The sequence below is a fragment of the Calliopsis andreniformis genome, chromosome 12 (assembly GCF_051401765.1).
Source record: "Calliopsis andreniformis isolate RMS-2024a chromosome 12, iyCalAndr_principal, whole genome shotgun sequence".
In the NCBI taxonomy this organism is placed as follows: domain Eukaryota; kingdom Metazoa; phylum Arthropoda; class Insecta; order Hymenoptera; family Andrenidae; genus Calliopsis; species Calliopsis andreniformis.
Window position 1 is genome coordinate 16,418,299 of NC_135073.1, and position 12,536 is coordinate 16,430,834.

General features: G+C 47.7%; 1 protein-coding gene across 1 annotated transcript in view; it reads right to left on the minus strand.

Annotated features, from left to right (window-relative positions):
* Positions 1 to 3,786: 3,786 nt before the first annotated feature.
* LOC143185688 (uncharacterized) overlaps positions 3,787 to 12,536 on the minus strand; it is a 62,387-nt gene continuing 53,637 nt past the window's right edge. The window contains exon 3 of the mRNA XM_076388880.1: positions 3,787 to 4,299. Within this exon, the coding sequence (XP_076244995.1) occupies positions 3,929 to 4,299 (371 nt within the window). The 3' untranslated portion in view covers positions 3,787 to 3,928. The remainder of the gene's footprint in view (positions 4,300 to 12,536) is intronic.

Consider the following 12,536-nt stretch of genomic DNA (forward strand, 5'->3'; position numbering starts at 1 on the left):
ATGTTATTTACGGCTGATTAGCGAGTTCAATAATCCCCTTCCGTGTTACTTTATTGAGCCTCGGCGAACTGGCACGCAATTTCCCCAGGATTTATGGTTCCAGATACAGCCCGCGATACGGCGCGCAAGAAGCTGGCCCGATCGACGCGTTCAAGTGAACTGACCCCGTATGCAAACGGGGCTCGAGGGAAGAAACTGGCGGGTAATCCTCCGATGAATTTGCATCGCGTTTTTCCTGGAATGGTCCTCCCTGTTGCATGCATAAGAGAGACATTGGCTCCAGCAGCAGACAGGACTGTCCACGGATCGGATCAGCCGGAGCGGAAACGACTAGTCGCTCATCGATGCACGTATTTGATGTGTAACTATCACGCGACCCATCATCGGCGATTTCAATCGATGACCTCTGGTCGTATCTGCAGCCCGCATCGCGGTCTCGATCCGTTTCATCGACTTTCCACCGCGGCTGAACGTCCGCTGAATGAATCACAGGGCTGGCCGAGGCCTGTCGCTCGAGACGATGCATAATTCGAAGCTGCGTTCGGCTCCCTGTCCCCGACGCGTCAGCCAAGACGCACGGTTGCTCAGGAATGTCGAACGGTCGCAGGGTTAATGCCTGCCGCTGCCTCCTCGCGTGCCTGCGACTTTCCTCCTTCGGCCGTGTCTCATTTGTAACGATTCCAGGACAAAGGGGCAACAGAAGGAATCGCCTTTATGGATCTGCGGCGCGCCTGACCCGGAGTAGCCTCACCGTCGGGCCATACTCGGACAGACAGAAGCGCGAGTCTGTCAAGTGGCGCGATTCTAATCTGACAGGGACGTATCGGCCGCCACTGAGCTCCTTTTGCTCCTGAGCAATCGGGGGTCGCATTGCCAGCCACCGAGAAAACATTTCCTAAAGTTCTGCTGGCAGGACCGAGAGATCTTTGTCGCGATCTTATATTGGATTGTATCGTTATGGCGAGGCTGTGGTATAGCTGGGGGAAACTTTCAACCTGACGACATGTGGCACGGTTGTAGAAGTCGCGAAACGAGCTGATAACGGGGTATTAGTTACCTATCGATTGCTCGGGTACGTGAGTCGAGAGTCCTTGGGTTCTAGAATGGTTTTGTTCGGGCAATGATATGGACACACTACTGGAGTACTGTCAGGGTCCTACGGGCTGAATTGGTTCACTGGTTGTTCAGCTAATTGGCGTTCTACTGTGTTTCTTTTATGGTTTTATGGTTTGTCGCGGATTTAATAGCGAGTTTTGTGACTATATTCATTAAAGTTTTTTCTTGGGGGGAATTGAACGAGAGTGCAAGGTGTACTCTGTGCTTGTTAGATAGACTACTCTATCGACTTAATTAATTTTGTATTTCGGAATTAAAAAAATCGTGCTCGTCAACTGTGTTGAAAAAAGGAACCTTAGGTACCACGAGAAAGTTAATATTAATTTGGTCAGCGAAGTCGTTCCTGAATGATACAAGCTGTTTTCTTAATCAATTTCGACTATCTCGCGCTCGATCGTGGGTATTCCTGATTTGCAAGGTTTCTTTTTTCAACAAGCCCTGTGAAATATCGTGGGACCGTGCAGGTATCGACGAACACGCTGGACTTCCGTCTCTCAACAGAAGTTCTTGTAAAAAATAATCGTCGCCGATTACTCAACGTGTCGGGTTCTTTCCCCCGGCGAGGCTTGTACGCTAATGTCGTCTATTACTTACCAGCTACGTTCCTCGGCGAGGCAGGGCCCTTGGAAATCCTGGACGGTCTCTGTTTCGTCGTCGAAAAAGAAAAATCGAGGAACACCGGTACACGAAGGGTCGATGAAATTATTTATCTCCGACGTCGTCGAACTCTATCTTCGATCTTAACTTACACGGTCGTTCAAGCTTCGCGTGATTTCGTCATCGGCCACCTAAAAATTTCGAATACTGTATTTCTGCTTTCGAACCTCATTTAGCTCATAAATTGTTGCTAAGCCAATTCTGCCGGGCCCACGATTCATTTTGAGTACCGTCATTGTCGTAAATTTAGACTGTGCGCGGTTCTCAAGGTACACATACTCTGTTCACGTGTGCGAATGGAATTTCGCGAAATGCCCTAACTCGTCGTGGGAGAGGCGAAGCAACGGTTCGTCGAAACAACGCTGGGCGGTGGTTAAATGAAGTATAAAACGCGTTAACCGACACCACTCACCGTGCAACACACGCGCCGCGTTTACGGTATAACGTAGGCGTGGCTGGTTTGATATCAACGATGGCCACCTTTCGACTGTAAATCAATCGATATCGCGACGGCAGGAGGGGCTTTTCATGGGGTTTGCACGAGCCTGAAATACGGCTCGGGGGTGGAAGCATGCGCCAAATGCTGAATGCGAATCGACCCGCCCCGAGCCTTTTATCCCGACACCGATCCTCTCGACCATCTTTCTCTCGCGTCCCAAGCTGTCTCGCGTCGCCGATGCATTTCGATAAACATCTGGCTCGATTGATTTCGTTGCCAGCGTTAATTGCCCCACCGTCTAGCAACAAGCTTTCACAGCTCCGGTTGTGTTAACGACTCGAGGCTACCTTGCGACTCTTTTTATTCCCTGGCAATCTCGCGATTGCTAGAGGTTCCCGAGACATTATTTCTGTTCTGTATGAAAATATTAATAGTGACGCGTTTTAACGGTGGAGGCAAATTTGTGAGATATTTTTTGGACCAGGGTGGAGAGGAAGATCGGTTGAGGAGAGAGAACAAGTCGTAATACTTGACTCGTGATAGTGGGAATATTTAATTCGCTTTTTTAAATAATTCTTACAAGGTATTGGTACTCGATATCGTATCGAGCCTTCCGCATAGCATAGGTAAATAAATAACTAAGTTACTTTTTAAACAGTCTATCGAGACGACGCTCTCGCTACGTTTCGCTTTATTTACACGACGATTTATCAATTTTTATATATATATACCTATACATAGGTCGTTTCTATTTATCTCTCTCTGTATATATATAAGTTCTATTGCACATTGCAATTGTACGATATTTTACATTTTTTACAATAAATTAAAACGGAATAAAACTAGCTTTTCATCCTTTTTCTCACACGTCCTCGGTGAACATTCTTCCTGTGTTACTCTCAATACTGGTTCTATCGGAGATAACTGACTGTTTTCGACCTGACTACTCGAGAAACTGTACAATAAATGGCACTGTACAACCCATTTCACCTGACTCGCCTGATCCTCGCTCACAGAAATTATTCCATCTTTGCGTTTCTTTTTAAATATCAAATTATTAATCGCTAGGAACGTGCGCGCTAAGTCTTGTCTCACAAACGAACGCGAGGAATAATAACCATCGTTGCTGTCACTGCGTGAACGATAGTTATCATTCGCGCGAATTTTGACTCCGGTAACTCATGAGCTTTCCTCCTGTAGTCTTACTCAGCCTTGATCAAATAGGAAGCTCTAAAACGAATCGTCGAAATTCGTTCAGCAGTCGTTCAGATGTCTAGTCCAGTGGCACTAAATAAATACCTGAACTGGTCGTACAAAAAGAAAATGACGGACTATAAAATTTCATACAACCTTCCAGTAATTTACGAGCTTTCAGACTCTTCTGACTTTTCAGATTATTGGATAATTGACTCGTTAAATAACCTTGATTCAAAGTAACAAAACCGACTGATTTTTAGATCACGAATCGCTGCATTTTTGGAATGTAACGGAGGAACGAGAAAAATCAAATTTTCAGAAGCTACAAATTTTCAAAACTAATTAGATTTCGTACACTTACGTCTCGATTCCGCTCCCAAATCAACCAACACTCTTCTCTCTACCACTCGCGATTCAAAGCGAAAGAAATAGTTCCTCCATCCGACTCTCGCGATATCTCGGAACAGCAAAGTTCGCTGAGAAAATTTACGTAGAACTGCTCGACTGGGTCTATTGTCGTCACTTCGCTTGAAGTTCCGCCGCCTGTTCTTCTTCTTCCTTGGTCAGGGGCACAGTCGAGTGATTGTAGAGCCCCTGCGCCATCAGCTGAAGGGCGAGCGGATTTTTCTGCCCGCTGGCCTTCTTGATCTTCGCCCTCTTGTTCTGAAACCAGATTTTGATCTGCGCCTCGTTCAGGCCCAGATCCCTCGAGAGCTGCTGCCTCCTCCGTTCCGTCAGATATCGGTTCTCCGCGAACTCCCTCTTCAACCTCGCCAGTTGTTCGCCACTGAACGCTGTCCTTGGTCGCTTCTCCTCGGGGGTGCCGCTGCTCCCGCGGCCGTCTGACCTTTTCACCCTCCTCGTGCGAGGACCTGCAACACGGGAGGATCCTAACGTTAGCTGCTATCTGCCGATGCGTCAGAAGGAAAGACACAGGTGAACAGGTTTTAGAAAATAAAGTAGGGGTGATTCCTAGTTATAAAGGGGTGACTTAGTACGTACATAGTAGCTTGAATACCTCTAGCCAAGTTATTGCCACTACAAACTGACATATTCGAGTATTAAATTCTGTAATAGCAAGAGACAAAGCTAATTATCTTGTCTCGACCGTCGATCAGACATCCTTGACGATCTACAGCTTCAATAAAATTCTATACAAGCCTGCTTCTTCCGAAACATACATAGATCCTGGATCGTTCCATCGAACTGAGTTGCCGCGAACGGTGTGTAAACCAACGGAGATTAGCTTTACATAACGATTCATAATACCCTTCCGTGGCCTGTGGAAGACATTGATTCAACAAGTTTACGCGGTTGTAAATCTGAGAAATTAACGAACCGTCGGTGCCGCGCGTTGTGACAAACTTTACGACAACTTTTATTGTTTAACCACGTCTTGAGCGTTTTTCCCTAGACCGTCTACTAGCCAGTAGACTCTTCCATAATAAGGAGTTTTAGCTAGGAGGAGTCAACGATTGGCATCTTCCTCGAGAGGAAATAAACGTCTCCCGAGGACGAAGGATCGTCCGTGGCGAGTCCTTCCCGCGTTTATCGTTTCGAGGCTGCTGCGAGTCCTTCGGACTCCACTGGACTCCGCGAGGACTTTGCAGCGACAACTCAATCGTAAATCAAATGCATTATTATGGCGTGCACCAGCCGCGCCAGCGCTGGAAATCGTCGTCGTTTAGCTGCTTCGTGAACGCACGCGTGCTGGGGATTATTAATTATTTCTCACGGGACGGTACGTGTTCGCGAATCAGCGCGGGAGAGATGGGGGGAAGCGCGTAAATCGGCGAGTAAAATTGCGTCTGGATTTTTGACCTCGACGTGGAAAATTTTATCTGGGTCCTTCAAAAATTGCGAAATTCATTTCTTTCTTTTCCTCCAACGAATAGAGAGGATACGAAGGCACCTCTTCCTGGCGTTAATACCTTCGTCGTAAATACTATTATAATTGCCTTGCATGCACATATGCAGGAAATTAGGTTTTTTATTATATTCTCGGAGCAACTCGCAGGAAGACGCGATTTCAAATGATAATTACCCTTCAAACGTTTGATTGTTCCACACGATTCCCTGAGCATGGAAAAATGAAACATATACTGCGGAAGTATTAATTTGCTCTCCCTATTAGAATTTCAAGCTCTCTGATTTAACGAATCAGGAAGTTCCTCGTTGGCTAAAAAACAGTCTTGAGAACAGCAACCAAGTAGCATGTACACAAATCGCTACAGTTTATCCACTTTGCCACAAGCTATGCTCCTCGGTCTTTTAATTCTAGCTTAGAATCCAATAAACGGATGCCGATTATTAACTCCCTTTCTTTGGCCGGGTATTACGATCCGAGATAATCTACAGAATGATAGCAGATGAAGCGTGCAGGAAGCAATGTCAGCTCGATTCAACTCGCCAGTGCTCTCGATATTCTACCATCTCCAATTCCTAATCGCGTCGACTATTTATTTATCACAGAAGCAGCATCTTCAAATGATACAAGTTGAACAGAAAATCTGCTTACTGAAAGGGTCCAAGAATACCTCGCAATATCTCCCACCGAATCATCCCGGATTTTCCACTCCCTCCACGAATCCACGCTAATAATTCAGCCGACAAACGCGACGCGGAGTCCAGGGATGCAGCAGCAACGCCGCGAGGGTCGCTCCAAAGCTGCAAACGCGACTGTAATTGCAAATAAATCAAATCGTAACGATCAACAACGGTGTTATCGGGCAGGTTAATCTGGTCGGTTTGACGTTACGCGGAAATCCAGCGTCCAGCCGCTTAACACCGTTCTCCATCATCCGCGGTTGAGCCTTTATTTGCGAGCTTTCCGTCCGCGCGAATCGGAAGAGCCCGCGAAATATGCGCGTATTAACGTTGCGGGTGTCTGCTGGAAGATAAACAAGTGACACGCGACCAGGAGAAATCCTTATCCATGGATCTCGGGATGCTCGATCGGGGAGAAATGGGATTCGCGACGAAAAGCGGAATTATCGTTGCGAGGGAGTCTACACGCGAGGCTGAACAGTCTGGCATCTGCATGCAGCGACATCTGATAAGAGAGGCGTGGCAAACAAACGATCCAATGATCGCTACACTTGTATTAATAATATCTACACTTGTAGCCAGTGTTCACGATTAATCAGACTGCTTTATCGTCGTCCGAGTCAGGCTGCCTGGAGGCCGACGAAGGAAGCATAAATTAACCGTCTGACAGAAAATCCGCGGGGATCGTAAATTAGCACGTGCGTATTTCGCGGTGAAAGCCATTCTGCCAGGCGCGATCGTTCAAAGTAAGGATCATCGACAGAGGATGGAAGGGTTTTAAATAATATTATCGGAAAAGCAGTTTGTTCCGCGCGATCGAGCATCGTCGGAGCGGAGGGTCCGAGTTAGTTACTTGCCAGCCTGTGATTGGCTCCTTCTACTGGCGATAACATCGATTCGTAGACGCCTGAGCGTGAAACTTTTCGAGTCGATTCGTCCTCGTCTAATCCTGGAAACTGTTGCGGAATATTGCAGGAGATTATGCCTGCCGGAAACGGTGCTTTATTGAGGAAACTGCACGTGGACGATGATCGAACTTACTTGAGTATATCGATCGTAAACTTCGCCTTAACTTGCCTCTTAGAAGTGTTATTCTTGGACAGTTTACTGTTTCTATTTTATTGATGGCAATAAGCCTCTGTTTCTTGCGAGTGAAAGGAAAAAAGGAAAGGACTCAATATGAGCGGAGGAAAACGAAACTTGGTCGACTTCTATACTAATTAGGATCCATAAAAAAGGCTATCTCGTTAAGCGATCAGGAGCCTTGAATTATTCTTCTCTTCGGGAGCGAGAAGGCAAAAGTATTCAAAACGCTGAGAGCATCGTCGAAGGAGGGAGGAAGAGAGGCAGCCCCGGTAGCTTCTCGTTCTCCTCTTCAGAAACGACTGAGGTAACGAACGGTCGGCAGTCTAATTACTTAAGCGAAGTAGTCTCGTTGTCGGTGGCAGGAAAGAGGCATTCAGAAACCCACTTCTCGCTCTCTCGACTCTCCTTCCGCCCGCTTCCACCTTCTCCCCCGTCTTCCTCGGCTTCCATTTAAGGAGCAACCCCTCCCTCCCCCACCTCCCTCCTGCCAGAGTCTCGAGGGTAAAACCAATAACGCTAAGACGCCCTCTCGCCTCGAGAGAGTACATCCCCGAAAGTACCTCGCATACCGAGAACGTGCGGCCGCCGAGGAACACTAATTTCCTCTCAACCTATCCTTGAGTTAGACGTCAGCTACAGGCTGGCTACGTTTGTTCCGCCGTTTCTCTTTAACCTGCCGCCCTTGATTAACGTCGCGAGTCACTGTCAGCCCTGTCAACATCCGCTCCAAATGAACCCTCCTTCGACTTCGTTTTCGTCGAAATTAATTCGTGCTACTTGCTGTACGGTGATCTTCGAAACAGTCGAAATGAGTATCTAATAAGAAATAATATTTTTTCTTGTGATCCAGGGTTTCTATGTGGCAGATTATATGACTATTGAGAAGAGAGAAAATGAGAAATGTTGGAGGAGGCAGAACCATGGTTGAGCATCAGGGACGTACGTACATAAACGTAGACAGTCATTGCTATTCTGCATTTATTGTAGTGTAGTGTAGTGCAATGTGGTGCAGTGTAGTACAGTGTAGTGATCGTGGAATCATTTGGTAAATTCGTACAAGTTACTCAATCTATTCCCATGAGAGCTACGTGTCTAGCTATCTATTGGTAAGTTCCCAGACCTATACAAATAATAAAGAATAGCATTCCACACGAATAGGTCCCACGTAACGTGTGTTAATTCTGGAGTACTCTGTACACTTGAACAGATGTTCAACAGAGAGCAGAGAGCACTCTGCAGTCTATCTTTCTCCGTCTCTGTAAGGAAAGACGCTTCGCACAGCGGCCATCTATTTCTTGCCGAGAATTTTATCGATGTAATTCAATTGACGGAAAAACTGGTTGGATGAGGAACAATTAAACTGCTTCATCATTGTCCTGTCATCACGGCGACAATCCAGAGAGCATTTTGTCGCCGAAGGACGCGTCGTTTCGTACGAACGACATCCTCTCGTTCCATCCTTGAGCCGGATGACAGTCAACGATCCACCTCCCCTACCTCCAGCCGTTTCCCCTGAATGCGCAACCTTTGCGTAACGAATCGTAGAAACCGCCTGATCGGTGTTTCAGTTTTGCTGCTTGACTCGCTCGTCACGTTGCTTTTAATTGCACTGGTATCGGTGGCGGGCGAGCAGCGAGACGGAAGGGACACGATTCCTGCTTACGATCGGGGCAGAAACCGATCGTTGGATTGTCGCGAGAATCGGGGACCGACGGAAAAAAGGACAGATAGAGATCCGTTCTGCTCCCGCAGCGGCGAGGATTTAGCGAAATCATCCTCCCTTTAAACGACTAAGAAATTTTCAATTTACTCGCCGCGTAGCTTCTTTTGCCACGATCGAAATTTATTGCCAGCTTCTTGCAGGGGACTGCGCAGGTTTTTGCCGCGGGTCGGCCATGCTATTCGTTCCGTGAATGAGACGCGGCAGATATGAGTTTCAAAATGCTACTCTACCGAGTTTCGGTCGCAACAAAGTCGGAAATGCCGAGAAAATCGTCGAGCGTCTCTGATAGACCATGAGACGTCGAAACGAGCCTACCGTTGCTACGAAAGGAGACCCATTCCCTACAGATTCCTCCGCGCGAGAGTAAGAGGAACGCACTGGCTCTGGTATCAAGTCCACATAAATTTGCCAAGCGTTCTTGCAAAACTCTGTCGCGGAGAACGGCCATAAACTCGGTTGGACAGAGTTTCTGGATCTTTTTCTCAATCGCAAGGAGAATAGAATGTGCTTCCTAAGAGGATCACCTATTTTATCGGATACGATTTAATTTCTTTGATGCCTCGATCACAGTATAAATATCAGATTGGCAGGGATACCTGGCGTGACATTTGTCAATGGAATGTTGCTTTCGAAGCAAAACCCTGGTGAATAGGTGAAAACTAATCTCGTCGCTGGATCTCACGTATCAAGAGTCAATGGTTGTAATAAAATTTCATCATACCGTCCCTATTCCCCTGACGCATACTTCTAAGCAAAGAATTTTGAAAAAAACCGTATCTCGAGGAATCTTCAATTTTCATCTCCAAACTGGATCAGTAATGGATCTTGTACCTAGAGGCTTCGAAAAAGTCAAACCAACCTAATACGATCTTACTTACGATCTCGAATTACAGGATCTCCGTCCTCACGATCACTTAAAGGCCATTGAGGCCGAAGAATCGACGCGGAGCACGCGTTACCTGGTCTAGGTGGACCCGATCGGGGAACGATCGTCGAGGGCCGCGCGAAGTGAGTCGTACGACTATGAATTGCGTCGTGGTACGTGCAACGATCCGACCTGCTCTTAAAGCGCCACTAAACTTGCCCGTCACGTTCCTTTTAATTACGTCTGCCAAGCATCGACGGCTTCGAAACGGCAGAGGAGCTCGAGCGGGGGGAGACACTAAGAATTCATTAACGATACTGTGTAACCGAGCGGAGCTCGACGACGAAGTGGGACAGGTGCTGGATCATACTTGAGAAACGGCGAGCAAAACTGCTCGAGTGGCGATCTAAAAGACACGGCTATATTTTTGCAACAGCGCAGGTGTCCCGTGGCATGGAATGTTTATCGTTGCAACGAAACTATCAGCCGAGTTTCTAGCGGAATCTAATCGCCGATTGTCGAGAAGAAAAACGATGGAATTTATTTCGAAACGAAGAAATTCGAGTCTCCTGCCAGCTATGTAACTACGGCCTGACGGATTGAGCTATCGAGGCCGTCGACCGATATTCACAACTGGACGTTTCAATGAATCGATTCCCCTCGACGTTCTCGCAGAAATCGATTAAGAGGCAGGAAAAATTGATCGACAGACAGAGACGGTTACTCAATTCCGCAGACGCGAGGGCCGCGTTTACACGGTCCCGCGGTCGTGTCGCCAGCGTCGCTCGTAATTATCAATTCTAATTAACGGCCATCGATTTCCGCGCGACAGGTTTCATTATTGTTTTCAATTACCGCGTCGCCGGTCGTTTCTCTAAATCACAGTTAATGAAATTATCTCCGTGGTACACGATGCACGAGCATAACGCGGGAAAATCGCTTTACGCCCATGAATCCGCGTATTTAATCGTCGGGACGGGATCCGCGCCGTTTGTCGTCGCTTCCCGCGATCGCCGATCAAAGTGTCGCGCTAAATCAGCGCCGGCAAATTTACTGCCGATAACCATCGTGTCGGTGGTCGGAAACGACGACGGGCAAAGTGGAACGATGGCAGGAAGGATGGTGCGCGTCGTTAAGTCGTTAGGGCCCCGGTGCCGTCGTCGAGACGCAGTTCGGTCAATTTCCACCGATTAGCCACGTAAGCGCGGTTACCGCCTTAACGACGCGAGCAAGACCGTTCGCCGAGGAGCAGATGGTACATGGAACGAGCTCGTTTGCCACTGTGACTCGGTTCTTATTAAAATATTGGCTCCCCTGCGTGGAAGGAAAGGCAAGTAATTGAAGACGCTCGCCACGGGAGGTTTTCCAGGTTCTACGAATGGGAAACCTTAGGTCTTGGGTGGAATTTGTAGTTTGGGAAAGCTGTGTATGGGTCAAGACTCAGGGTCTTCCAAGGTCGTATAAACCTCTAATTATAGCGAGACGTTAAGTGCAGTGAAATTAAAAGGCAGTACTGTAGATTCTTCTGCCAGTCTTCTATGAAAGCAATTTTTAATTAAGTGTATTTGAAGCAATCCAGGATACTCGAGAATACGCTTTGGGAATGCCGACTTAATGATTTCTGGTATTCATAGATGCAGTTAAAACTTGCAACAAAATTTCTCGGGCACCTCACCCCGTGTCCCCTAATTCATGTACCAGCAATTGCAATTGAATAGTTGTCATTCCCACGACTGATGGATCGCGTTACAGTCCAACGAGAGGATTAAAAATTATTGTCACTTTTTAGCCTTCTAGTCCAAGTATTCGCACGAATAAATTGAATCGAATCGATTTCCGGAGATCCCAAGAAGATTGAACTGTGAAGACCGAGGTGAAAGTAAGCAGAAAACCTCCTCTCGGGATCACTGAGTCATGAAGATACTTTGTGAAGCAGAGGAACGTAAAAAAGCAGGACAAGTCGAGCGAAATGCAGAAAAGATTGAAACGTCAGTCGCGAGCAAAAAGCGAGGCGCATTCTCCTCCCGCTGGAATACGAGAACAGCGGACTTTCGTTTCGCGTAACAAAGAGCATCGACGGATCTACGACTTGTCATCCAATGCCTGTCTTCCCGAGCTGGAACCTCGGGGCACCAATCAAGGGCCACGTTCCCGTGGAAGCTACTGGAACGATTGAAACCGATATTCGGTCTGCGCGATCGTTCAGGAGAAGAGACTAGATCGACTTGTCGTTTCCGTGAATCTGATCCATCCCGCTCGCTCGTTCGCGGTGCAAGCGTCACGCGGAGCAAGTAGAAATGACTCGAGTCGGCTCAGACCCTATCAGACTCGGACTCGAGTCGCGGCTGAGTTATGACTACGGCCATTACTCGGGACAAACGAGGCTAAGCGTGTCGACACGGCCGACCGACCGGCCTTCCCGACTTCTCTCCAGTCATTCTCGATTCTCGAGAATTACGAGCGCTCTCTCGTCGAGCCTTCACCGAGTTCGATCCGCGGATTGACAGTTTTAAGGCTGAATACGCGTCGGATCGGGTCTCGTTATCCGAGACAAGAGGATCGCTCGTATCCGTCGCGTCGTCGAGGTTTCCACGACGGAGGGAGGGGAGCAGCCTTCTGACCCAGATCTTAACGTAATTTATGTCGAACGGAGGGGAGGGCTCGTCGTTTTCCACCGCCGATTAGATGTCGTTTTTGCTCCGAGCTTTCGCGGAAAGGAACGGGAAACGCGGTCGGCTAACGAGTGAAATGTCATTCGAGGAATTAAGACCTCTTCTTTGCCAGAGGTCTCCCGCTCTCGCGATTTCGTTCACCGCCTCGCGGTTTTTGCCGCGGCTAGAACACCGTGGGAATATGCGCCGGGATTTTTGAGTAATCGACTGGCTGTTGTCGCTGGAGTTCGGAGC